This window comes from Xiphophorus maculatus, chromosome 9 (genome assembly GCF_002775205.1).
Source record: "Xiphophorus maculatus strain JP 163 A chromosome 9, X_maculatus-5.0-male, whole genome shotgun sequence".
NCBI classification, from domain to species: Eukaryota; Metazoa; Chordata; class Actinopteri; order Cyprinodontiformes; family Poeciliidae; genus Xiphophorus; species Xiphophorus maculatus.
The window spans coordinates 22034414-22061735 of NC_036451.1; the positions used below are offsets into that span (position 1 = coordinate 22034414).

At 41.9% G+C, this 27322-nt stretch overlaps 1 protein-coding gene across 12 annotated transcripts in view; it reads left to right on the forward strand.

Annotated features, from left to right (window-relative positions):
• dab1 (DAB1, reelin adaptor protein) overlaps window positions 1-27322 on the forward strand; it is a 247618-nt gene that overhangs the window by 211265 nt on the left and 9031 nt on the right. For 9 of the 12 annotated variants that reach the window (XM_023339480.1, XM_023339481.1, XM_023339482.1 and 6 more), the window contains 9 exons: window positions 5150-5281; window positions 10207-10326; window positions 10734-10772; window positions 11272-11334; window positions 13505-13558; window positions 23627-23689; window positions 23798-23894; window positions 26213-26619; window positions 27100-27295. In XM_023339480.1, coding sequence (XP_023195248.1) covers window positions 5150-5281; window positions 10207-10326; window positions 10734-10772; window positions 11272-11334; window positions 13505-13558; window positions 23627-23689; window positions 23798-23894; window positions 26213-26619; window positions 27100-27295 — 1171 coding nt within the window. Of the gene's footprint in view, window positions 1-5149; window positions 5282-10206; window positions 10327-10733; window positions 10773-11271; window positions 11335-13504; window positions 13559-20834; window positions 20976-23626; window positions 23690-23797; window positions 23895-26212; window positions 26620-27099; window positions 27296-27322 lie in introns of all 12 variants that reach the window. The other 3 variants (XM_023339490.1, XM_023339485.1, XM_023339491.1) reach the window with 3 other exon arrangements.

Here is a 27322-nt window from a genome sequence, read left to right on the forward strand (position 1 = left end):
AAACAACTTTGATGTGCAGATTCTGATTTAGCTCGTTCCAATAGCTCTTTAAAAAGACCAGGATGGCTCTTCAGGTAATTCTTTCCTGCCTTTCGGCGGTGAGCGGTCGTTAGTTATTTTTATCTGGTGCTGTGTGAGAGTGTTGTGATGGACTGGCGACCTGTCCAGGGTGTACTCCACCTCTCCCTCAATGACCTCTGGCTATAAGACCCAGCCCCTCCCCTTTGACCCTGCAAGGACGAGTGGGTATAAATGATGGACGGATGGATATGTGACAGTAGTAGTCAGGCCATTTCTATTATTTCAAAATAAATCCAAAGTCATTGCTGAGTTGATATTTTAAACAGTCTTTAGCATTGTACTTTAAAGCAACTAAGAGCAGTTGCTTTAAATCAACGTTCTCCGTTGTCGTTCCTTAGAGAATGTCAGTCCTTATGGTTCCAAATCCATCAATTTCCATGATAGGCAGAGGCTAAGAGGTACAAAGCATTAAACAGAGCAACTTCTTAAAGTCTTCATCTCTTTCTTGGCCAGAATTAACCACAGACATGCTGTAGAGAAACTTTTTAATTTTTAAAAAGCTTCTTGCAGCTTTTATGCTTCCGTCATTGCTTTCCATGTGTTAGGTTCACCCTGAGTCAAGGAAAACATTTGCCTTTCGCTGTCAATTGTCGTTCCCCCGTGTGTCACGCTGCTCTGCACCAGGTTGCATTACGCAGGAGAGAGACTTAGGTAATCCGATTAATCTGTATTATGTAACATCTATGCATTAAACTTTATAGACTAATTGTATGTGTAGTAAGTTAATATTGGCAGTTCTGCTTATCCAAAAGAATAAAGAGAAATAAAAAGATTGGGTGTCCAAGTTTGAATTTATTGTGGATTCTTTCTTTTCAACACAAGGTCAAATTCATTCATACGATCTCAAAAGCATGCACACACACCCACTAATATTTGGTTAAAATATCCCTTGTGAAGTTGTGAAGAATGTCTAGCTATCAACAGGCTCCCAGCATCATTTATCTGGATAAGTGACATCTCGTCTTTTCAGAAAAAGTTGGTTTTGATTTTCTGGCCGTTTTTAGACGTAGTTCAAACAGATTCTGCATAGTTCCCTAATGTTAGCCTGCTTTATCCATCCCGAAGCCAGTTTCAGTGCATGTTTGGAACATCTCTGTTTCACCCGTCTAGCTTCTGATTTAAGGTGAAGTTAAAGAATTTGTAGTCAGTGCTACACCTTCAGTATTTCAGCGCTGGTGTACCCAGCGATACTGATGCAACATTACTACTGAGAATGAAACCATGCTTGACAGCTGGTACAGTGTACAACTTACTAAAGGGCATTTGATGAAATATTAATGAGCTGTGTGTTTACATTTGAGTCTGTATGTATAATTTTGAACTTGTGCTTCCTATTCTTGTTTTTCAAAAACTCCCACTTGTAAAGAACGGTTCAAATACGTCGTTAGAAAACCTTGTTACAGTAATACAACCTTATTGTAACAAGGTTGTACTGTATGTGATCAGTTTATCACTCCCAGCATGTCAAGACAATCTCAATGTTCAGCTTCTGTTATCTGACTACACGGAGTCTTGTGCGTTTTATTCTTTTGCCTTCATTTTAGCCAAGCTCCACAGAGATTTTTTCATTCAAGCGACTAATTACACCTCAAAGCTAAGTGCTCTGACGGTCCGGGCCTGCTGGTTGGAGACTGGGCAGCCTCAGTGGGCTGCTTTCCAGGAGAGGGATGTGAAGGTTAGGGGAGGTTAGACCAACAGTATCCCGCTGCTTCCTTTCCTCCCTCCTCAATCCCGGCATCAGAGCAGAAAATCTTGGGTCAGTGGCCAGCAGCTCTTCAAGGACACGCTGCCCACAATCCCCTGAGAGACACCAATGCCGTGTGGGACTGTTGTCCATATCAGCATATCTGGACACAAAGAGAGAGAGACAGATTGAGAGCATAAAGTCATTATTTAATTTTTACATGCCTTTGCAAGCAATCAACAACCCTGGAATGCCATTTTATAGCATAATCAAGTAACTATCTTACCTTCAATTGTTATAAAACTGCTGGATATATCAAACATGATTTAAAAGAAATTTGATTTGCAATTTAACGCCTTGAAATTTATGTCTTTTTAGGGAGTCAGAAACCGTCACTCCCCCTTCAGCACGTCATCATAACATTTCTCCGTTAAGCCTTTAAAATCGTTTTTAGCAGCGTTTCACTGAGAAGTGGTTCCCATGACGGGCTCAGCAGATGCGCAGTTCCGCCCGATGTTTTCTAATAGCTGCTAGCGCTAGTCTGTAGGAGCTGAGTAGGAGATTCAATTATCCTTTAACATGCATGAAAGAATCAAGACAACACTGTAACATGATGCAAAGCTCAAAACGTTGAGCCAGTACATAGCATGTTAGCAGCAGAGCCTGTCGGTGGATAAAATGTGGCAGGATACAACCAGTTTTCACCAATTTATAAAAATAAGAATATTTTTGGGGGCGGCTGAGGAGTTCTACGAAATTGTCTGATTTATTTTTATTTCTATCCTTTTCCTACCATTTTTTTTTCTCTAGGTTATTATGATTGAAGCAAAAATTGTCCGAAACCTACGCATGCATGATCTAAATCGGCCCACACAAACTTCATTCATTTTCAGCTTTTATTTGGATAGCCATAAGCGCCTGCTTTGTGAGCATTTGTTGTTTTTGCAACAGTTAATGTACAGGTATGCTGAGAGTGTAGTATGATCAGAATCAGGTCAGTATCTTCGAAACATTTGAGGGTGATTGCTGATGTCTTTCTGACCCGGTATTTAATACAAACGGCCAGAAACTTTTCGAGGTGCTTGTAATAATTATTTTTAGAGTTTTTTTCAGCAATGAACCGTTGCGTCTTGAAAATATCTTTGGGAACAGTAACAGCGGAGTTAAATGTGCTAAATGTGCCATTTTGGGTTAGTTTTTCTTAATTAGTGTGTTATGCATCTTGCACTGGTCTTCATCCCAGACTGTATTCCTCTTTTTATGAGATGTATGGTCAACATCTGTTGCTTAATGATAATCTGCCATGGAACAGATCTACCTTGTAAAACCAGCAACTTTCTGCCTCCCGGAGAATGTTGCAGGATTGATGTTTTAATAACGCGACCTTTGTGCGGAGAAACTGGCTCAAAAGATGTCAAAGTCCAAGTAAAACAATCCCAGCTTCATTTTTAAACGCTGGTGATCCAACCTGCTGACTGTGCATACGAAGTGCTTCTGCTGTTGAAGCTTTACTTGCTGCCAAGATGAAGAGGAGCGTTTTGAATTTATCCAGTCATTTCATTGTGCGCTCTTTTTGAATCAGAGTCTCTCTTTGTCACCTCGCCGCCCACCCAGAGATAATTCAATAACCTCTGTAAATGAGCTGTGTGTGTGCGCGTGTGTTGTGTGTTTTTCACACACTGCCTTAGCTGTCATTTTCAGGTCAATCAAAGGTGATAATAATAATCATTACTGCAATTATTAAATTTAGAAGACATGACTCATACAGCGATTATGTGCCTCTGCTGGGGTTTACAGTGTGTGTGATTGTTCGCGGCCCCCCGTGTTTAAACTGCTGTCACTCCTCCCCGCCACGTCTCACCTCTGGATTCACTACAGAGGGAGCAGATGCGTGTGTTTGTTGTGTGATTGTACAGGGCCCCGGCCCCTCTGATGAACTGAAGGGCCGCAGGATCATTATGTTGACTGCGCGCCTCTCCTCGCAGCGGGCAGCTGGCACAGACAACAATAACAAAGCAGACATTTAGTGTGACTTAACAGAGGGCCTTTGCAGATTAAGCTGTGAATTCTGTGCATGCGTGTGTGCGGGGAGCGAGGGCGCAGATGAAGTGATCAAGTCCGACAGCTTGCCGAGCTGTGATTGTCACTGATCCCCCCCCCCTCTGTCCTCAGGACAAACAGTGCCATCTGCCACAGGCAATGCCAGCTTGGCAGATCCAACCCAAACTAAACCATAGAGGGCAGAAGAGCTGCAAATAATTCAGTGAAGAATACAAGGTCTCTAACCGAGTGTTCAGAGTGTACTCTCAGGGAGGGTTGCAAAAGTTTGTGTCGGGTGTGAACTTACAGCACCTTGTAAAAATATCCATACACGGTGAGCATTTACACATTTCATATCAGTCGATATCGATGACTATTGATTAGTTTTTGGTTTTAAATTGCTGAAGTCCTGCCAGATTGGTGGCGTGACTTTTTTTTACGCGGTCATGAGGCACAGAAACCAGAAACTGCTGCTGCGCCAGTTACTCAACAGGTTGTTGCTAGGCAACCAAAGAACTAGTTAGTTGATGCCACCGTGAGAGGTTGAGCAGCAAGAACCTTTTCCTCTGCCTACATCGCCCAGAATGCTGTGTGGTTCTGGATCAGAGTTTCGTGGAATTATTGAATATTCTACTGGCCGTATTATCTATTGATATCTATTGATACTGATCACGTGTCAATCGTGATATATATTGTTATTGAGTGATTGTATAGGACTAGTGTGGAATAATTATTGTGAGGAATTAAAACGGTTTTCAATCTTTAAATTAAAAAATTTTATATATTGATATTTTTCATCTGCTAAATATTGTGATCATGATTGTTTATTTTCTGTAATGAGTTTTTCTACAGACTTAGTTTAATTTGCTGCACATAGATATAATAAGGCAGAGTTGATGAGAATGTGTGTGGATATAAATTTCCAGTAATACTAGAAGAAAACTTAAAAGGTTCACATTTCCAAAAGGCAACTTGCCAAACAAATAATTTAGTTTAAAGCGTATTCATGTGCTGGAATGGCTCAGTCAAAGTCTAAATCTAAATCCAAATAAAAATCTGTAGGACATTACTTTTTGAGAAGTAATGTCCTCTGTAGATTCTCCTTGTTTGATGAGAAGGAGCTTATGCTATTTTTTTTTCACAGAACAGACAAAGACTTTCATTTCCAGATATCCAAACCGGATAAAGAGATACCCCAAGAGACTTGTAGCTGCAATTGCAGTGAAATTCGGTACAACTTTATGTATTTTGCTGACATCATGCTTTTGTGGAGCGTGAAGACACAGAACTATTTGACTTTTGTCTGCACAGCAAAAGCTCATACTTCATTGTTTTCTTTCACAGATCCTCCAACACCACCATGCAGTCCATGAAATCTCCTACATTGCCAAGGACATCACGGACCACAGAGCCTTCGGTTATGTCTGCGGGAAGGAGGGAAATCACAGATTTGTGGCCATCAAAACTGCACAGTCGGTCAGTGTTTGACTTTGCGCGTCAATTTTTAATGTTGGTGAAGCGTTTGCACACACTCATCCTGGAAGGAGAGATCTTTTTGACTCACCTTAGGCCTTTAGCAATATATTTGCACTATTTGTTTTCAAACAGGAAATGGAGATATTGTAAAAATGGTTGTATAGTAAAGCAACAACAATGAATGTCAAAAGCAAGAATTTGATGCGGAAGTTTGAATTTGTAGATTTTCTCAACATACATTCAGATATTTACATATACCCTCATTTATCTCTGCATATCCCTTCAGAGGTGGCAGAGAAAAAACACGTCACCTTCTTTCTTTTTTTTTTTACCGACAAGCTTTTGGCATAAAAATTACTTGATATTTGCCTACTCTTCTCAAAAATGGTAGCACTCATTTACATAAACAGTTTTCCCTGGTGCGAATCTGGCTTCTGAGTACAGCATATCCCACACATTAGATATGCTGATAAAACCCAACCAGTTCCCAACACACTGAACCGGATCGTCACTCTTGGATGTTCGAGCACAGCCCAGAAATACCTTCATAGTAAAAGCTCATCATAACCTGAAACATGCCAGCGCATCCTCAAGCTCAGGCAAATGTCTTCTGGAGACAAACATTGTGGAAGGTCCAAATTAACACAACATATTGTAGATGATGAATGTATGTAATGTTCACACTGTTACTGTAAGAACTGCTACGTCATACGTGTGTGCAGGTTAAAGTGATTCATTCAGCTCATTTCTCGCTGGTGCAAACCTCTTGACATTTCGCTCATGCAGGTGTGTGTTGTGCATCAGACACACCGTTTACTGTGCATGAGGGCACAGCATAAGGCAGAAGGTCCAGGTCAGTCCTGCAGCAGCACCAGCGGCACACTCTACATGATATTGAGTACCTCTCTGGGCTCTGATATGATTGTTGTTGCTGCTGTTGCATCTGTGTGCCTGGCTTGTTTTATCTGGATCCAGCTGCCTTGCTCTGTAGCCATATTGATTTCCCATAGTGAGTCAATGAGGGTTTGAGTGTGTGTCACCAGCTCTAATGGCATATCCATCCTCCCAGGGCCATGAACCGTGGCTCTCTGACTTAGACTGATTCCCACACGCACACACACACACACACGCCAACACACGCCTTCCATCTGTATTCACCAGTGCACCCTGTGATTGAAAAGGGGTTGCTTTTCCAACGTTGCCCTGCCTAACAGTGTATCACAGAGTGGTGTTTTCCTCACTCAGCTAAGCTGCCATTTACCTGGTGTGTGCCTGAGGAAAGGTCATAATTATATTTTACTCTCTCTCTCTCTCTCTCTCTCTCTCGGACTTGAACCCGCCATCGCCGGCGCTCGGGCTGTTAGTCGTGGTGGAAACAATGAGAGGGATGAAAGCACAGAGCTTATTGCTGTGGCTGTAATTGGAAAGTAACCACTTTGATGTGAATTAACAAAGTGTCTCTGTCGTCATGAAGTCTAAGACTTAAAGTTGTTCAGAAAAGGCCAATTTAGGGTTACATTCAAAAGTAATTGGCTTACTGCTCAAAGTCCCAGAACAAGAAAGACGTGTCTTATTTGGTCAGCTCGTTGTGCAGATGGAGGAGCCCTAATTGTGTCAGAAAGGATTGCCTCAGAGTTCAGTCTTTGTTGTAACTTTATGCAAAACTTACCAGAGTTAATATTATGAATAAAAATCAGCTTTTCAGGGTTATGGGAGAACTACACGTCAAAATTCTCGTCATTGTTTAAATGTGTGAAAAAAAATACTCCCACCATAGAAATTACAAACCAAAGAAATAAAACAAAAGGACGGTGCTGTGAATATTTCTTCTGTTTTTGCTCTTTTTTTGTAGCATATTTCAGAAGGTATAATAATATTTTTCTGAAATGCTTTGATGAGCACCACCAAAAAGTTCCACTTTTTGCTTCGCAGTCTACAGAATATTTTCCCCCAGATTCCTTTGGATGTTTTTTTGAGCAAAGGTGAGGCGGACCCTTGTGTTTCCCATCTCGAAACTCTCCCAAGGAAGCCATTTTTTTGCCCTGTCTCTTTCTTATTGTTGAATCATCAATCATGACCATAGCTGAAGCAAGTGAGACCTGCAGTGCTTATTAAGTTATCTTTTTTCGGACATAATGTTAGCTGTGGTTTACCAGAGTCCCAAAGCCTTGGAAAAAAGCTTTCTAACCCTTCCAAGACTGATTGATGTCAATGCCTTTGATTTTTTTTTTTTTTTTACCTGTTCTTGTATTTCAGGTTGTGATGTGTTTACTCTTTTTCAAAGTGCTTTACACCATAAAAATATAATACAGTAACCAATTATGAAACAAGCAATGAACATTACATTTTGTCGCATGTAATCATCAAAAATGATTCTACGGGTTGTGGCAGTAATCAGATCTGGGTGTGGCAAATGAAATAGAAATATCTTTCATTGTTCCACTGTGGAGAAATTCAGGAGATTCCTCAGCTCAACCTGAGAAAGGCGACAACTTATGGAAATATCTGACTCTCATATCCACACAAGCAAATTCTGAGATACAAACATTGTATCCTCGCGTTAGTGTGAATTACGAGCTCAAAATTTTTTTAGGACCCTCCAAACTTTGCTTCTTGTTTTTCCAGCGTTCTTTATTGTAGTTTTCTGTCATTACTGCTTCTCTTCTGCTGCGTCATCTGCTCTGTTGTTACTTTACTTTCTGTTAGACTCTGAATTTTTTGTAGAATCGCAATACTTCTTAAAAAGAGTGAAAGCTGATAAGATTTGAATGTTTATTTAATTTTAAACTGTTGTTGCGTCCTGTCGGACTTTTAATAATCGTATTTATTAAAACAAGTAAACATTTCATGCTTTTTTTCCTTAGAGCAAAAAGTATAATTTCAGTGCTGTGAACATTCATTCATTCAAAAAACAAACACAAAAAAACACCTCAGTGGCATCTCTGTGAGTAAATGACAGGGAAATCCGTAACACACAGTTCCGCTATGGACTCTATTTGTTCAGGAAAGTTCAAGTCACTATAGAAAATACTCAAACAAAAGCTTTTACTCCCGCTTCTAGTGTTTAGACATTATGCAAAACTGTGGGCTGCCGTGAATCTTTTTACTGAACCTCCGATTAATTTAGGAGGAGCATATCTCACACCTTCCAGCTCCATCTTGAAATATCTACAGATTGAACTGTCCTATAGAAGCAGCTGTCATTAACTAGGCTAATTTGTCACACAAGCACAGAGGGATTTTTTTTTCTGTGTGCGTGTGTCTTCTAAGCACTCAGTTAAGTCTCCATAAATCGTGTTGCCGTTAAAGTAGTAATAAATAAGACACAACTTTAGCTAATATACGGCTTTGTCATAAACTCCCAAAATGGATCCGTTTATTAATTTTATTTATGTTTTGGGGAGTGTGAGTTAGGACTCCTGCCAAAATAAATGAATGTGAACGCTATCAAAACTTCCTCCTGGGCGTGCCGTGGTGGCGTAGTGGTTAGTGCGACCCATATTTGGAGGCCTTGAGTCCTCGACGCGGCCGTCGCGGGTTCGACTCCCGGACCCGACGATATTTGCCGCATGTCTTCCCCCCTCTCCTTCCCAGTTTCCTGTCAGCCTACTGTCGTATGGCCTACTGTCGTATAAGGGACATTAGAGCCCACAAAAAACACCCCCTGGAGGGGTAAAAAAAAAAAAAAAACTCCTCCTGAGGTCCAGAAAACACTGCGTCGGTTTCATCTGCTCATGGATCTAAAATGCCGTCTGCCTAAGCTGGTACTTCGTCAGGGTTGGCAGGTCTGCATTTTTATTCTTCTGCTACTGACGTGGCGTGCATTGTGAAATGTAAAGCGGATTTGAATTTGAAAGAGTGACAGTATCTTTCACCGTTGGCTCAGTTGGAGGGGGGGGGGTATAGAAAGATTACCGCAGCGTGTCTGTCTTGTCACCAGAAGTGGGATGGCTGAGAATATCTCGCAGAGAGACAACATTAAAGGAGAACCACTTTATGCAAAGCACTGTTCAGTCTATGAACTCTCAGTGCACTCTGATCTCTTATCTTCAGTCAATAATTGATTAGGTCTCAAACACGGCTGCACTATTAGACTTTCTTGCGGTCGTGCCGCCGCGATGGTCGCACGCTTGGGTTTGTTTCCAGAGGCTGCACGAGGTAAGACAGGGGGGGGCTTTAACCTGGTTTTCAATTCGGGTGTCCCAACAGCAAGAATGTATTAACTCAATCGGGAAGTCCCATTTTCCTCTGAAAGCAATCAGTTCAAGAGCTGCTTTACCTGTAATGAAAGATTTTAAACTCGTTGATTGCATTGTTTGTTTTTCCCTGATGCTAATGCATTCGGTCGACTCGCGCAAAGTGCTGTGTTTGTTTTCAGATGGAAATGATCCATCTTGTTCCTGTTCCGTTTGGAAATCAGATTGCTTGATTTTTATTTGTTTATTTATTTATTTTTAAGGCTGGTAATCCTCTCTAGTCAGAACTTGAAGAAACACAAACTAAGAGGTTTCAAGGGAAGATTTTTTTGTAGACAGCACAAGGTAGAATAAATGGACGGTTAATTGGCTTATTTCTAAATTTCCATAAGCTGTTTGTGCTCCAGATGTTTTCTACAAAACATCTGGATTCACACTGAGATTAAATACACACGCCCAGGCTGTGTGTAATTCACAAGCACGCACTTTATTTGTAGATCTATCGCATAAAATCCCTATAAAACACATTGAATTTGGTGTTTTATAACGCGGCAAAATGCGAATGTCATTGGACTGTGCCTGAACAGAATGTAATCAGCCTCCACGTGAAGGACAATCAGGTTTCAGTCACCTCAGGTTAGTCAATCATTATTAAAACAGTCTTTCAGAGCGACAGAATGTGAGTTTTAGATTAACGCCGTTGGTTAACACGTTCTCTCGTGGTTCTAGGCCGAGCCTGTGATTCTGGACCTGCGGGACTTGTTCCAGCTCATTTATGACATAAAGCAGAGAGAGGAGATGGAGAAGAAGGCCCAGAAAGACAAGCAGTGTGAGCAGGCCGTCTACCAGGTACTTGTGAAGCATTTTTATTCATTTATTTTATTTTTGTCTTGTGTAATACACCTGTCAACCATTCCCTGCCTTAAAACGAGAGCCTTTTGACAGGCGAGTTCTGAATATAGACAAAAAGAATGCCGGGTAGACACTTTTCGGTTCCATTAATGGCACCATCTGCACATTGTGCTTATTCCTCCCCCTCTTCGCATCTCCTGCTTAATTTCTTTTTATCTCGCTGTAATTTTCTCTTTGATGATTGCCCAATGACTGTCTGAATGCTGGGAAGTCTCTCTGCGCTTTCCGCCTACCGCTTCCACTCCACTGGCTTAACTCTCCACCTCTCTTCTGTCCTTTGCTCTTCCTCTCTTCTGTTTTATTTCTCTCTCCTTCCCTCGCTCCCGCTGGTGCGCCCGCTTCAGACGATACTGGAGGAGGACCTGGAAGACCCGGTCTACCAGGTAACTCCCTGACCAATCACATCGCCTCACTGCACTTTCTAGCTTGCTCCTCTCTGTGTGCACTGTGGGGAGACAGCTCCGGTATGGGGGACAGTATGGGAGTAGCTGGATAAATAAAAGGTGGAAGGTTTCCAGAATCATATATTAGAGACATCATTGTGTGTGTCGGCGTGTGTGTGTGTGTGTGTGTGTGTGTGTGTGTGTGTGTGTGTGTGTGTGCGCGTTGGTGCAGCCAAGAAAATGAGTGCATGTGGAGCTGAAGTGTGTGCTAATGAGTTGTTTCTGTTTTTTTTTTCTTTCTTGCTGCTTAAAGTCTCCATATATGTTTGAGATCTGTTCTTCAACTGCTTTTTAATGATGATGCTCTTTACTAATCATCTCTGCAGTTTCCCCACTTTTCTCTCAATTTCTCAAAATCACCCAATTTTTCCTTCTTCTTTTTTATTTTCCCCCTCCGTCTCCTTTCCCCCCCAACCCTCCGCTGCTGCTGACGTTGTAGTACATTGTGTTTGAGGCCGGACACGAACCCATCCGTGACCAATCAGAGGAAAGCATTTATCAGGTACTCGCAAGCTCACGTCCTCCGCTTGTGTCTTGCTTAGCTTTTAAGCTGTGAGTAAACTGCTGACGAGACGCTGAAAGCGTGTAAAGTTCCACAGATTTGATCTCCTCCATTTACCGGACGGTCTTTATGGGCTGCATTGCTCTTTAATGGGATAAAATTAATTGCTCCTGTTTTTAAAGCACAGAATGTGCTGTTGGGGAAGTAAAAGGCTGTAAATATGGGCGGAAATGTAGCAGCCAAAGAGTTTCTCGGAGGACCTGTCATGTAAAAGCCCGTAAGTCTAGGGAGATGAGTCGTTTTCTCTGCTCCTTAGAGACGGGGGCAGACCTCTGAGGGATGATGAAGTGGGGTGGGGAGGATGCAGAGAGACGAGACGCTGTGGTTATTTCAGGCGTCACCGTGGAAGGCAGACCCACCGTCCCTGTGTACCACACCTCCGTTCCCCTCTTTTCCAAGCAGATGAAAGAAAGTGGAAGGGGGGGAAGAAAGATTAATCACCAGCCCCTCGTTTGATCTTTAAATAAAATGGATTGAAAGGGTTGGGGTGGCGGGCAGGGGGGTGTATGGATTGTGCTGGCACATGCACAATCGTACAAAAACAAACACACATGCTAGCAAATCCCTGCGCATACATCAGGCGTAGGAAACCAGCAGGCTGAGCCGGCCTGCAGCTGCTGGATGAATGAAGATGGCCGCTTCCGGAAATAGGCCTGTGTAAGACGTAAACAAGGCACTGAAAGGAGGCGACGGGATGAAGGAAGCTGTGCCAGATTTACGTCCAGATTATTTATTTATTATTTTAGCAGTATTGTTTTTCATTCACAACTCAATCTAATTAGAACACAGCAACAGTGCCCTTCAAAAGTATTAATATCCTCTGAACCGCAAACGTCAATGTATTTATTTGGGATATTATGTCACAAGAATGCGGTGCATGGCTTTTTAATTCTTTTACAGGTACAAAAACTTAAACGCATATGTATTTGATAGTTAAATTCAGCTACCTTTACTCTAGACTGCATACAACTGCCTTCGAATGTCCCCTAATTAGTGAAGTAATGTAATCTCTATATACAGATCTAGCTGAAATTGAGTGTTAAGAAGTTCCATTTAAAGTTTACCACAACCCATGCAAGGGACACAACAAACAGGTGGCAGACGAGGTTCCTGTGATAGAAACATGGTGGTGGCAGTATTATGCTGTGCAAATACTTGCCTCTAACAGACACAAGGAAGGCTGGTCAGAGCTGAGATAAAGGGCAATTCTGGGGTGAAAACATGCAAAAGACTTATTGGAGTTCAATCTAGAATCCTAAACTTAATCAGTATGAGAATAGAGTATATCAAAGCATATTTATATCTTTGAATGGCCAAAATCAGTGGCATGACCTAACAGAGCTCCTTCAAGTCTGACTGAGTTTGAGTTATTATGCAAAGAAAGGCAGTCCTTTGATGTTCAAAACGGGTAGAAATATCCCCCAAAAGACTTGCGCAAAAGCTGATTCTACAAAATATTGGTAGAAACTGAATAGAATAACTCGTTGCACAATTTCTACGTAAAAAAAAAATCTTTAAAAGCCAACCATGTATCCCAACCCTGATTTATGTTGGTTTGTCATCTGAAATCCTAACAACATACACGAATGGCCATGGTTGGAAAATGTGAAAAGTTCAGAGGGTGTGAATACTTTCGCAAGACGCTGTAGCTGCACGAGTGCATTTCTAAACTCTGTGCAATCGACGGAGAAAGCAAACAAAAGAAGCGACTTGATTCATACGTGCATTCTACTATCACATTTTGTGATCGCGCTCATACAAAGCAGTCGGTCTGACACTGAGATATTACATGTCTCCCATGTGTGACAATGTGAGTTATTACATGTCTGAAGGTGTGATCGGCAGCCTGGATAAGGCCTTTATTAACCTAGTCGATGAGCTTTCAATCCACCGATTTTAATCCCGATGATTTCCCAGCACCACACAAGTCACATCAGTCACTGGTGACTAAACGCATTTGTGATTCACAAAGAAGCCAGTCACAGGGATTCGTGTTGGCTACCTGTACGTCGCTGTGCTTGGAACAGTGACGTGTAATGTCAGATTGCCTATTGATCTGGAGGTAACGGCTCTCTTGGCTGTTCTCTGAATCCATTGGTCAATTGTGTAGGTGCCCACCAGTCAGCAGAAGGAAGGGGTCTATGACGTCCCAAAGCGACACCCCGTGAGTGACCGAGTGTTGTCGCCCTTGTTCCTGGTTATCTACCTCAGCCTGCCTCCCCATTCCCAGACAAACCTCTCAGCTGATTCACCATCACTCAATTGGAATGAAAACACCTCCTAGATTACAGCTTTAACCTTTGATTCTCCTTCAGATTAACAGCCGTCCCTCACACTGATCAGGATTATCTGATCACTTGCCCTGAGAGGTTTGCTGGGATTCAGTGCCCTGTGCGGTGTGCTGTTCCGGTGTTACTGCTTGTGCCGTGACCAGTGGTGGCTCATGTCCTGGTCCTCGTTGCTCCACGGTGCCTGCTTCCGATGGTTTTCTGGGAATGTGTGTATGGCATGTGAGTCCGCTCGGCGAAGCATGCCTGGCGATGGTTAGACAGTTGTGAGTCCTGTGAAAACCTGCATGGCCGTGTGTCAGATTGCATTGAACTCATGCTGTGTCTGTGTTATCTTTTGAGTCCTATTGTGCATGGCATTACTTTGAAAATGTATTTTGTATTTGGAGTGGTGGAGCATATCTTTATCTTGTTCATGCATACAAGTGAATGTGTGGATTACAGATGTGGTGAAATTTAATGGCACCTCTTTTAAAGATTTGTAAAAACTGTAAAATAAATTCCTTTTTTGATGAATTTCTAAGAAACTAACCTATTATATCAAGTGCACATAACACATAGGCCTGTCTATTTTACCCACTGGTAACATTCTGATCAAGCCCTGGTGTTAAATTAGCCATGAGTAAGCAGATTGAGAGCTGAAAAAACATAGCCAATGCTCACTTTTAGATATCTGTAGCAAAGAGTAGCATCTTAGGGAGACCATGTGTTCATTACACCCATTAAACACTACAACATGCCAACCAGTGGCTTGATCAGCATCCCAGAAAACAGTCTTTTCTGTTCTGCCATCACCAGCGTAAGCATGGAGTTTGATGAATTCCACATGAGCCATGTGATTCAGTCACATTTGACTTAAAACATCATCTCCCTTTCTATTTGTTTGCTTTCACTTCAGTGGTACTGGAAAACATTACACCATATGAAAATAACACTGGTTTCATCTTCCAACGCATTTGGCACTGTAGCATACACTATTTAATCACCAGCTGCCCCTTCCTGCCAGGAGGTTTTTGGACATGTTGAAAAGCTCAACCACATTAGAACTGCAAGTCTCATATGAGATATATATTTATTAATGACACAGTATTATGTAAAATTATTTTTTAGCTCTATTTTATATTAAAACGTTGCCCCCTTACCAAAACATACCTGGAGTATTGCCTTGATCCTTTCATGCATGTTTAATCTCCCGTGGCAACTATTCAGTCTTCGAGGCGCAGCTCCTCCTCAGAGCTTCAGTCTCCAAGGTTCCACTTCACAGAGCAATTCCCCAACTCAGCTCCTTCAGACTAGCCAGTAGCAATTAGCAATCACCTGGTGGAACTGCATATCTGCTGAGTTCATTACAGGAGCTACTTCTCAATCAATCAATCAATCAATCAAATTTTATTTGTATAGCACATTTCAGCAGCAAGGCATTTCAAAGTGCTTTACATCATTACAAACACAGAAACACAATGCAACATAGAATCAATAATTAAAACACAGCACTAAGTCTCAGTTGATAAAAGGTTAATAGAGGAGAATGTCATGATGACTTTCTGAAGGCAGAGTGTCAGAAAGAGCAGGAGTTTTTAAAGAGACAGAGGTCCAATTTCAAGGCGTTAAATTACAGGGTCAAATTTCTTTTAAGCCATATTTGACAGAGCATTTTATAACAACTGAAGGAAACAAAGTTACTCAATTGTGCTATAAAATGGTATTATGTGCCTAGAAAATACATAATACTTCCCCTTTAATGCATCAATAACAATTCAAATGTAACAAGAACATTGCTTGATCTGACAAAACACTGTGACATATACTATCTCACCTCGGGATGCTGGATGCTTGAAATTAGAACTTTGACCACTCAATGTCTAGGTAATTTAGCTCTTTATTAACTAAACTCTTTGAGTGTTTCTATTTCACATCAATTTATCCTTTTCATATTGGGAAAAACATTAGTTGTTGCTGTAGTAAAGCAATGCACCCAATCAGAACACAATGAGTTCCACACAGTCGAGTTTTTCAAACTGTGAGTCTACGTGGCAAGGCAAGAAACGGAGTGACAGCAGCTTAAGGTTGAACTTTTCAGCAGCAAACACTCCAGGTTGGTTTGACATGAAACAAAGGAATATGTGGAACAGGAGCTCTTACTCACTGTAGTGGGTTTTGAGGGATTTGTGATGTTTTTGGGTCTATTACTCTTTCCATAGAAACCTGGTTAGAATGCGGTGCAGTTTTAGCAGGAAAATGGTCATAAATGTATAACCAAATTCCTACAGAAATAGTACATCTGACACAAAATCAACCACCCTTGGGTCTCACGACCTGGTATATAGGAAGACTAAGTATTGTCCTATTGGTGAAACGGAGAGGGATCCAGGGGTGCCAATAACTGAACCACTATTGGACTGAATGGACTTGTAGTGGCTGATAGCGAACTTGGGGTTTAATTAAAGGTCTGTAGATCTGTTCCTTTTTTTTTTTTTACTGATTCCAACGTCTGGCCAATTGATTGGCGTATTTGAATTCCGATGAATTTGTTGAAAATGTTGTTTCTAAAAAGCATTTTCTTCCCAAATGTATTCAGATTAATAGTTGGATATTTCTACGTATTTATTAGAGCTAGATTATGCTACTGCGTCGAGAGAGAAAAAAATCCATCATGTGTTCATGTGTGTATATCTGTAAATGCTTGTTACTGTGCCAATAATGAAAGATGACCTTCACTTGTGTCAGGCCGCCTTATATCTCATCTGCTCTCTATCTGACTATAAAGATGATCGTTTTATTGCCGCCTGATTCAATCTTCTATAATCCAAACACTCGCAATAATCAGGCTGCTGTCCTGTGGATATGTGGGAGTGGATGTCTGGTTATATGTGACACCTCCTCCCGTCGAACTTATTGTATTCCACGTTCACATGCGCCCTCATTACAATGCAGATCCCACCATGTTTGTCTGCATCCCTCAGCAGTAGGTCTTTTTTTTTCTCTACCCTCTCACCCCCCCTTTAAATTGCTATCCTTGTACTCTGCTGGCAGTCACATTCCCAATACCATAAATTTAGGTAGCATCAGTCTCACAGTTTTCTGGATGCTTATTATCTCCACATTTGGTAAGAAGCTTACAGGCAACGTAGTACTTTTTTTGTTCTCCCCACACCGGCTTACAGCACATGCTGCTTTTTGGATTGCCTTTGTGCCGGTAGGTGTCTGGATGGGACCAAATCCAACACGTTTCTGTTGTTGTGGAACCAATTGGACGTTGCAGCACTCTGAAGACACTTTAATTTGATTTGAAGATAAATCCAGCTTCAGAGGTTGGCACGCTGCCGCTCTAATGCTCTTCAATCTTCTGAGCGTGAGACGCAGCATTCTCTAAAGCCACTACGCGAGGAGCATATTGTGTTTTCCAACAGGAACCCATTCCCGACGCTCCGGAAGTCAGAGACATCATTCAGAGAGCATGATGGGTACACGCTGACAAAGCTTTGGCATGGCAGCATGTAAACTGTTGGAAAGTGGAAATATCTCTTGAATAAAGTCAGCAGGATGTATTTTTCTCTTGGTCCAGCCTGACCAGAAGCAACCACAGGCTTGTAGTCTTTAACTTCTCACATCACTTGCTTTTTTGTTTTGTTTGTTTGTATTCAAGGTGAAGTATGAGGCAACTTTTAGATGTTACAATTTGGAGTAGGGTGTATTGCCCAGAAACACACTGACCTGTCAGGAAGAAGCTGGAATCAAACCCGTAACTTTCTGATTGCAGGAAGACTTCTCTACCCGCGGGTCCACAGGCAGTTAATTGACAGTGTTTCGTATGTGCTTCTAATCAAATCTAATTACAAATTTAAATTTAAGTCAGTAAAATAACACAATTGCCACAACTAAAAGCTTTTAAGATTTGAAACACTTTAGTCTAGCTGATGGTTATTGATTAAATATTGCAAATGGATTGATGCGATTCTCCTATTGTCAATTTAAAAAAATACATTTATATACCTGTAAGATACAAACTAAAAAGCACATTTTGAAAACTGTTAAGCAGGGTGGCTCCCAAATGTAAATTCTGCTCAGAGCCCAAATGTAACCTATGGCCGGCCCTGCCACGGCTTTCACTGCTGATATAAATCCGCAGCGCTCTCAGCCGGGCGGATGCTGGACGGTGGCATTAAGTGACGTGTGCGCATGTGTGCACACCATACCTCAGACAAAATGATCCCATCAGTACAGACGTGACCTCCTGTCTGCGGCGGTCCCTTCTGGTGTTTACTCTGTCACCTTCTTAAACGATGGCAAATCAATAAAACACACACAGACACCCCTCCACACACACACACCCCCCACACACACACCCAAAAAGCCATCCCAATCTACAGAGCTCTTGATCTGGTCAGACCTGTAATAGTGCGTTGAATCAACACAAGCCTCAGAGTCCGCATGTAGAGGTCAGCATATCACATTTCCAGCGGACAGACGCAACAGCTCCACTCAAACACTGGATTACCGATAACGTGGTATGATAGGATCACGACTGTGAATTACACTCTGGGTTGTTTTAGCTTTGGAGTTTATACAAAGGTTATGCCACGCAGACACACACGCCTACACACGTGAAGAGTAGAGTCAGCCATCCTGTTTGTGTTTCTGCAGCTCCGGATCATCCGTTTTATGTGATAAACCAACGCAGATCAGTGCAAATTGTGAAGCGAAAAAGAAAACGAAGCATGGTTTTCAACAACTTTTTTGCAAATAACTACTGAAAAGTGTGACATGCATTTGTATGCAGCTCCTCTGATACAATTCTTTGTAGAACTACCTCTAGTTGTTAAAAAAAAAACAGCACATCTTTTGAGTTTTCTCTCTACCGGCTTTGCCTATTAAAGTTGTTTTTTTTTTAATCATTTGTCATGACTCTCTTTAAATTCTCAAATGGATTTAGGTCTGGACTTTGACTGGACCCTTCCACTCCATTAATCATGTCATTAGCTCCAGCTTTCCCATTGGTGCCAAATAAAACACGCTTTGGGGATGCCAGGATATCAGATTATATAATCTGAACACATTAGGAAATCATTTGCTTTCTGAAGTTAGAAAGTCGATGAAAACCGTAGCAAAGTACTTACTCTGGGTTGCTGAATATGAAGGCATAAGAAGATTCATTCATAGCATGTATGATTTTATTTTTCTGACGTGTGTGCATTGTTTGCACAAGGTCAGCGATGCTTGCGCCGCTTGCCAGCGCAATCAGTCACTCGGCAGGGAATCAACAAGGTGGTGTTAATTAAAGGGGATGCATTAATTGTATGCCGAACACATGTGCACAGGTAATTACTGTTTCCCTGGAGATGGCTAATTGATAGGTTTGCGGCTGCGATGATGAGGACTATACGGGCTGGGCGAACGGATGGAGAGAGCGTCTAATGGGCACAAAGGGATAATTGGCAGGACAGGAAGCGAGAGAGTGAGGACAGAAGGACAAACTGAGGGAAAGCCAGCAGCAGGCTGCAACTTTCAGCAAAGATGGCAGATACTGTATGATTCAATAGACGATACACACCAACACACACCCACGCCACAAATTCAGACAAATGTGTTTCATCAGCTAGATTGAAATGAGCGATTATGAGTTCAGATTTTTTGAGGGAAAAAAAGCTCAGTAGAAAAATGAGCTGTGCTTTTACACCTGATTACGACTGGGCAATGTGTTATTGTTTTTCAACATCAGCTAATGATGGCCATATCTCATGCTTTCATCCAATGAAAGCAGCACACTCAATAATATTGTCATGCAACAAATATGGTACTGGCCTGGCTTAGTTAGACCAGTCTGCACCTCGTGTTTGGGCCAGAGCTGGAAACGGGAACGGAGAAGGCCTTCGTCACACAGTTTTTTCTGCAGACAGAGGAGGGTGGTATCTGGTGGAAAGATTTTGCAATAGACATACAATACCTTGTGAAATTATTCTGACACTCTGAGCCTTTCACATTTTTGTGAAACACAAACTTTATTGTACTTTATTGGTATTTCGCGTGATGGACCAACAAAGAGCAGTGAAAAGCTGTAATGTAGAAAGAGTTGATACGTGGTTTTCAACAAATATTTCACTAATAAAATCTCCAACTGGTGTGCCAAACCAGTTCACCGCATGTAGAGATGGAACATTTTCAACATCAATTTTCAAGTTTTGCTGCAGATTCTCAGTTGAATTTAAAGCTAGACTTTTATCAGTCTGTTGACATTTGCACTGCTGCCAATAATCTTCTCCTATGCTATATTCACATTTCCTTATATTTTAATTTATATAGTATAAAGTTTGTGTATCGAGAGATTACTTTTATCCTGTTATTGGTACTTGTAGGTAATATTTTGCTACATTTAGAAGGTTATTTCACATTTTGTACTTTTTCCAACCTTTTTTTTAAGTGGCGTTCTTGCAGACAACAAAGTAAGTTTTTTATTACATAAGGAAATGTGTTTGTACTGTGCACATGACAATTAAACGTTGAACTTGAACACTTGAAGAAGCTTTGATTTAAACCATTCATTAGTAGCTCTACATGTATTTTAAGAACATTGAAGTTTCCATCCATCCATCTTCCCGTCTTACCTGCTCCCACTAGAAAAGAATTCCCACAGCATGATGATTATCCAGAAATCAATATTATCAATATTACCAGGTAGTTCAGTTTTTAACCAGAAGAGAGCACTGTCTCCCACTTTCTTCTTACCTCTTGACAAACTTTCAAACAAGACTTCTTAGTGAGCATTTTCTGACGTTCCACCAAATTTGTGAAATGCTCCACTTATTAGCCATCCTGTCAACAGATTCTCCCGCCCCAGCTACGGATATCTGCTCCTTGTCTGGGGAAATCATGTATCATTTTTCATTCCACAGAATAATTGTGAGCAACTTTGTGTTTTTGGCACATAAAAATCCCGGTAAAATAGATTTAGGTGTCAAAATATGGACAAGTTCAGGCTCTTGCAAAGCCCTGCGTTTGTGTCATGATTAGCAGACGAGCTAACACGGCGTATTCAAGAGATCAAACTTCACTGCTTCTGTTTGTGTGTTTGTGTGAATTGAAAATAACTAACATGTTTGTGTGTGAGAACATTTTCATCCCACCTGTCATCTAACACTGGGGTTTGGATTACAGAACGGACATAAAAAAAAATCCCACCATCATCATCATCATCAACATCAACATAAGCGCGAGAAACCTGTCGAAGTTCAACAGCAGCCGAAGCAGCAGGAAGTTGCAGATCTAATAGACTTAAACCTGGACATGGTGACACAGGTAAGGCGCTGTACATACATACTAGGACGCCTTCCTCTGTTTTGAAGCGGGGAGCCGTAAAGGTTAGCTCTCAGCCCTCGTTAGCTGCTTCGCTAGTCACTTCCTCAGATGAGCTTTTGTCGCCACATCCCGATCGGTTCTGCACCTCTTGTTCTTCTTTCGTCTGAAGTGACCCCAACCGTAGACCTCTGTCATTACTGAATAAAACATGCGCCTTTCCTGTTGCCATAGCAGCCAAGTTTGGCCAGGAGGACATTAGGATGCTGCGCTGCTGCGCTCCCACGTTCACACCTGTGTGTTTGTCTAAAACTGAAAAATAGGAGCAGCAGAGACGAAGCCCCCCGTCCATTAGCGCCGCCGGGAGGTCTTTCAGGAGAGAAAATATCTCGCAGACAAAGTTCAAACTCGAGCAAAACACGGGATCACTTCTCTGGGAGTGAATTCAGTCAGTTTTTTTTTTTTAAACTGTTTGTAGAGAAAAGAATTAAATCCCAGAAATTCTTTTCTATGATTCAGTTTCCTTAACTTTTTTAAACGGATGACATTTTAAGAACTGGTTGCTAATCTTTCAACAACAAAAAAACAAATAACGAGATCTTTCAGTGTTAAAAAAAACCCCAACAGGCATCCATCTAATTTGCATATCTAAAACAAATGTTTTCACCACTCTAATCATTCAGTTGAGCATCCAGTTAAGAGACTCTCATATCTTAATCAGTTGCTGCTGATAGACAGGTTACACGGCCCCAACAAGACAGCTGTCAGCGCCAACAATGAAAAGCATTCGAAGCGTCTTTCCAGAAGGTAAACCAACATGGGTTGTAACAAAAGTTGCCGGTTGCTCCCTGTCTGCTGGGTCCAAAATCTGGAGCCAATGCAAATACATTGGGAAGGTAATAAAACACACAGGTAGACAAAGGAAGACTTCAAGGCGATATAGTAAAAAAAATCAAGTGGAGAAAATGAAGCAACTTTTAGCTTTCATTTTAAATTAAAGTGTTGCTCTCTCTAGCTTTGTTGCCTAAATGAATGGCGAACATGTCTCAACATGCCATCAGATGTATGATTGCCTTTTAAATCATTTTTGCATGATTGATTAATTAACTTCAATCTCTTATTCCCAGAACTCATTTGCAGTTAGTTAAGCCTGTTTTGGTAAAGAGAACTTTGAAATTGGTTTCAAATTAAGTTTCTGTACAACCCTTTTTGGTCTATCATCAGTATTTTAAATAATACTGTAAATTCACAACAGTAGTAAAAAGCTTTATTGGTCCTTGATGTTTGTGGAATCTGCATCAGCCAGTACCCTGGTTGAATTAAGAATGCAGGTTCAGGCGATTTTGATATTAATGTTCTTACTAGTGTTAAAATGACTCGTTTTAAGCCTTATTTACTCCGTAACAACATCTACACTCAAGAGAGTTGTCATTATTATATTGCTTCAAAGTGCATCCACTGATCATTAAAGATTGGCTATTTGAATTTATTACTGGCCTTTCATCTACGTATGTAGTTTATGTGAGCTGAAAATCTCTGTTTTTATGTGCATCACTAATTGTAATTCTTTTTAAAAGCAAATACAGAATTTCTTCATACTCCAAAAATTCCAAGTCAGTGATGCAGCTCTGAACAGGAAGTTTAAAAATGTCTCCCTGAGCTAAATGTGTTTTTTCTTCCCCTGAACATTTCTTTAAAAAAAACTGCTAATTTTGGCACTTATGTGTAAAAATTAATCCCATTGAAATGTTGTCATTGCGTCTTGTCGCATCTGTATCTTAACTACTTAATCTCTCTACAAGAGCAGCTTCTGCTGCAATGAAATATACATGCCACGGCCTCAGATCTTCTCCCAGGCTTTGTGAAAGTAAACTCTTCATGACTCAACGTCGTGATCGCAGATCCATTTTCTGATAGATGCACAAAAGAACTTTTCGGTCCGCATGACCCATGAGTGAATGGAGGAGGAGAGGAGATATTCTAGGAACATTCATTATCTCTGCAAGAAATTATGCGCATCCATGATTTATGCAAATCTCTGACCATGTATTCAAGGCTTAAATTCTTTTTATCGACTAAAAATAGTTTCCTTCGGTTGCCACTGGCCAAAAGATATTAGTAATGCGCAACAAAAATGAAGAAAAAAAGGAGAGTTATTAAATAGAACCATGGGAAGGAAATGATACAGAACAAGTTCAGATCAAAAAGATCTGTAGTTATTCCCTGTGAGACTCAACACACATCCTCCACGAGAGGAAAACAATGACGACTCAGGCTCAGAAGGAGACTCTGGTACAGTAAAGATGTGAGGCGGTGTATTCCTCAGCTAGCAGAGAGCGTCGCTATCAGAGGCAGATGACAAGTGTAATAAGTCATGGTGGGTATTGTCATCCTGATCATTTCATCTCATTCTCCCATCTCTGCTCACCTCTCTCGTTCCCCCTCCTCTGTGTTGCTGCAGCGGCGTTCAGGTAGGTGGCGTTTTACCCCATGTAGCTGCTCCCGCGTTGCATGCGGTGTGCGATGCATGTTGCACCGGAATGCTGACCACATCACGATTCGTCTCCCAGACGAGCATAGCAGCCATCGCTCCCTGACCGACTGTGTTTGTTTTCTTTTTCTTTTTTTTTCCCCCTCCCCTCTCTATTTCTCAGAACATCAGCCAGTTAGAGATTTTCGGAGACATGTCCACGCCGCCTGACATAACCTCCCCGTCCGTGAGTAGCAGCCATGCTGACATAAAGTGTTTCCCCTTTAATCAAACTGCATTTTTTTTTTTAATTATTTGTATTGTTGCTTGCTCACCTGACATTCGATTCCCACAGACCCCGGCGTCCCCTGCCAACACCCTCGACCCCTCGCAGGGCCTGCAGCCGCCTACGGAACTGTTCGCTCCCTTCAATCCTGCGTCCGTGCCCTCAGGTGAGGCCTCGCTTATTCGCCGTCGCCTCCGCCGCTACAGGCACCGGGCAAACAAACGCGTTGGGTGATAAGGAGAAGCTGTGAAGTCAAAGGATTAGGATGCAGAGGACGGAGGGAGAAGGGAGGGGAGGTTCTGTTGGAATAAATAGAGACGGAACAGAATTGAAATGCAGATGACTGGAGACTGGAGGAAAGGTGGAGTCGGTTGTGTGCTGAATATGAAACGCTTTATTAGCTTGCCGCCTCGGATGCTACTGCTGACTTACATGAAGCTGAGGCGGCAGTGGCAGTCGAAGGAAAAGCAGTGGCAAAAGATGAGAAGACTGAAGTTCATGTTGGTCACTGTGGAACTACGAGCTCCGGCTTCTTGTGTTGCGATTTGTGTGTAAGAAAACAAGCCATTGTTGCACACAAAGCAATGAAGCCTCTTTACTTTCACATTCTTAAATAAAGTCAAGTGTCATGAAGCATCATCCTTAACACACCGTCCTCACTGTGAAGCAGGTGTTGAGAATAGATGAATTATGTGTTTTCCTTCTATCTCTTTTAGCTAGTTGCTAAGCTAAACCTACAGGAAATGACATTCAAAGTAGAGCTCTGCTTAGAAGAAATGACACACTAGGGAACGCCCTCTTTGGGGCGTAGCTTAGACAGAGGTTAATAAAAGAAGTTATCACTTGTTGCATGTTAGCCCTTAAAGGTAGCATGTCAGAACGGACCAGCTGGAATGTGGTTATAAATAAATGGAATTCATGAACTCAAGTCACCGACTCTTCTTCAGCATCATACATCAAAACCTCAGCATGGAGAACTGATGATTCTCCACAGGGTAGTGACAGTATCATGCTGGGAGGATGCTAAACACAAGACAAATCTGAAAGAGAGACTGGGTCACTTTTTGTGTTAAAATGGCCCAGTCAAAGTCCAGACCTGTATCCAACTGCGACATGAAAACGTATGCACACAGATACTTTCCATCCATTCTGATTGCGCTATCTGAGAAGAATAATCGATGAAATCTGCCAGTGTGTTGTTGTGCGAGGCTGGTAGAGACACGTCTCCAAAGGCTTGAAGCTTTAACTGCAGAGAATGGTGTTTCTAATAAGAGTCGATTCGTGGAGGTTTAATACAAATGCGCTGGTATGTTTTCATTTGTATTTGTGAAAGCAGGGTGTCCGCACATCCTTAAAAAGTCTTGAATCATTTATCTAACATTAAAGCCTTAAAATGTCTTAAATTGATTCAAATAAAGAAGTAAGTTGTTCCTAAGTGCATTAGTTGCAGGTGTTAAATTTTGTTGTGGCAGGACTATTTAATCTTCAATATTCTATGTAGTTTATTTTTCTTGTGGGACTTTTCTGTTCGAGTCGCACACAGACATCTTCGTTTCGTTCTGTGATTTGAGGCAGTTGAGGCTACCGCTAACTAGCTGCTAATAGAGTTGCTAGCTAGCTTTTTTGCATCTATCATGGGTAAGTGTAAATCTTTCACTATCTGGCTGGATGACCGTCTGACTTCTGTTGCTAATCCGAATGATATTATGGGCATTCTGTGAAAAAAACTGAACTTCTACAATATAAAATGTGCAATTTTCTTTTGTGCATTTTTGTCTTAAATTTCCATTCATTATGGTGTTAAAAATGTCCTTAAATTTGAGTTGGTGAAACAGAAACCCTGAAAAAAAAAAAAGAAAGCCATGCATAATTTTGCTTCCACTTCACAGTTACTCTCCACTCTGAGTTATTTGTGCCCATTAGATTAAAAGCCAAAATGAAACACTTTTTATGTGAGAAACAATGGAAAAGTGAAAGGGGTTACGAATTCTTTGGCAAGCTGTTTCACTTCCTACCTTTTCAGGATGAATTTATTTGCTCCCCTCCTGGTCTTTGGTCGTCGCTCTGTGTGTCTGTGTCAGAGCTGCTGAGGGTAAATGTCAACCTCCTCTGCTGTAGTTAACTACCAGAGAGCAGAAGCTGCGAACTAGAGACTGTGTAATAAGAAGTACCTTTTGCTGATGAGTTTGAGTGATTTTAATGAGACTGCGTTGTGCTCTGCCTTCCCATAATGATCCTGCCTCATTCTGGAGGTAATTATTATAGTTCACCATGACCATTAAGCGGCTCCGCATTAGCTGCAGGCGGAAGTAGGGCAGCGCTCTCTGGTGATGCATGTCTTATTATCTTTGTGGGTTTGTGCACAGAGGAGAAGCACCAAATGTGGGTTTTCTAATCATAAGAGTGTCCTCTCTTAGACTTTATGAAACGAATGAGGGGGAAATGGAATGACTCTTTCTAATGTTGCCCAATCTGTGCTGCCAGGTTATGTGACGATGGGAGCAGTACCTTCTGGCCATTGGTCCCAGCAGGCGTTTGCTGCCCAGACGCCACTAGCCTTCGGGGTCCAGTCTCCTCTGGGCCCCGTAGCCCAGGTGATACCGGGCGGGCAGCCTCTGATCTGGGGCCAGGCCAACATCTTTCCCGCAACCCAGCAGCAGTGGGCCGCCATGACGGCTGGAGCCTTCTCCCCGACAGCCTACCTCCCAGCCCAACCCGTGGGGGCTCTGCCGGCTGCGATGTTCCAGACGCTCGCCCCGGTCACCACCATGACTCCGGCCAGCGAGAGCCAGTCGGGCGCCGGGGCCGGCGCCTCCGCTCCGTCCCCGTCGGCTTCGTCGAGTCCGCAGCACGGAGAGGGGCCGAAAAAGATGGGCAAGGAGATGTTCAAGGTGGGAGAGCAGCGGCTTCGGTTCAGGGCTTGAGTTGAACCAAATGCAAATTTGAAGGTGTAATGATTATACAGCATATAGTTTTCATAAAAATGTATTTAGCATTTTTTTTAAAAACTCAGGCACTTTACGGGGATCCGAAATTACAAGCAGAACACTTGAGTGCATCAAAGAAAAGGATAAAAGAGAAAACCTACTGAAAATCACAGCAGTGGGCATTAAAAGACACGATAAACATAAAACATAACATTAATTATACATCTAAAGCTGTTCTGAGAAGATGTTTTGAGATATGAACATATTTAATAACATAAATAAGGTGCAAAATAAGCTCAGGTCACACATAATCCACTATTAACTGTATTAAAGCTGCAATCAGCTGAGCTACATTTGAACAGTTTGTTCATTGTATTAAAAAAGAAACCTCTAAAGTTACTCTAATGTGCGCTTCTCTGACCAGACGTCACCTTGTGCTCTCAGGATTTCCAGCTGGCGAAGCCTCCAGCCATGCCGTCCAAGAAGGGCGAACAGCCCAGTCTTACGGGAACCTCAGAGGCGTTCAGCTCTTACTTCAGCCGCGTGGGCACCGCCCAGGACACGGACGACTGTGACGACTTCGACATTTCCCAAATGAACCTGACGCCGGTCACTTCCACGACGCCGTCCACCAACTCCCGTGAGCGCGCCGCCGACGACCTTCCAG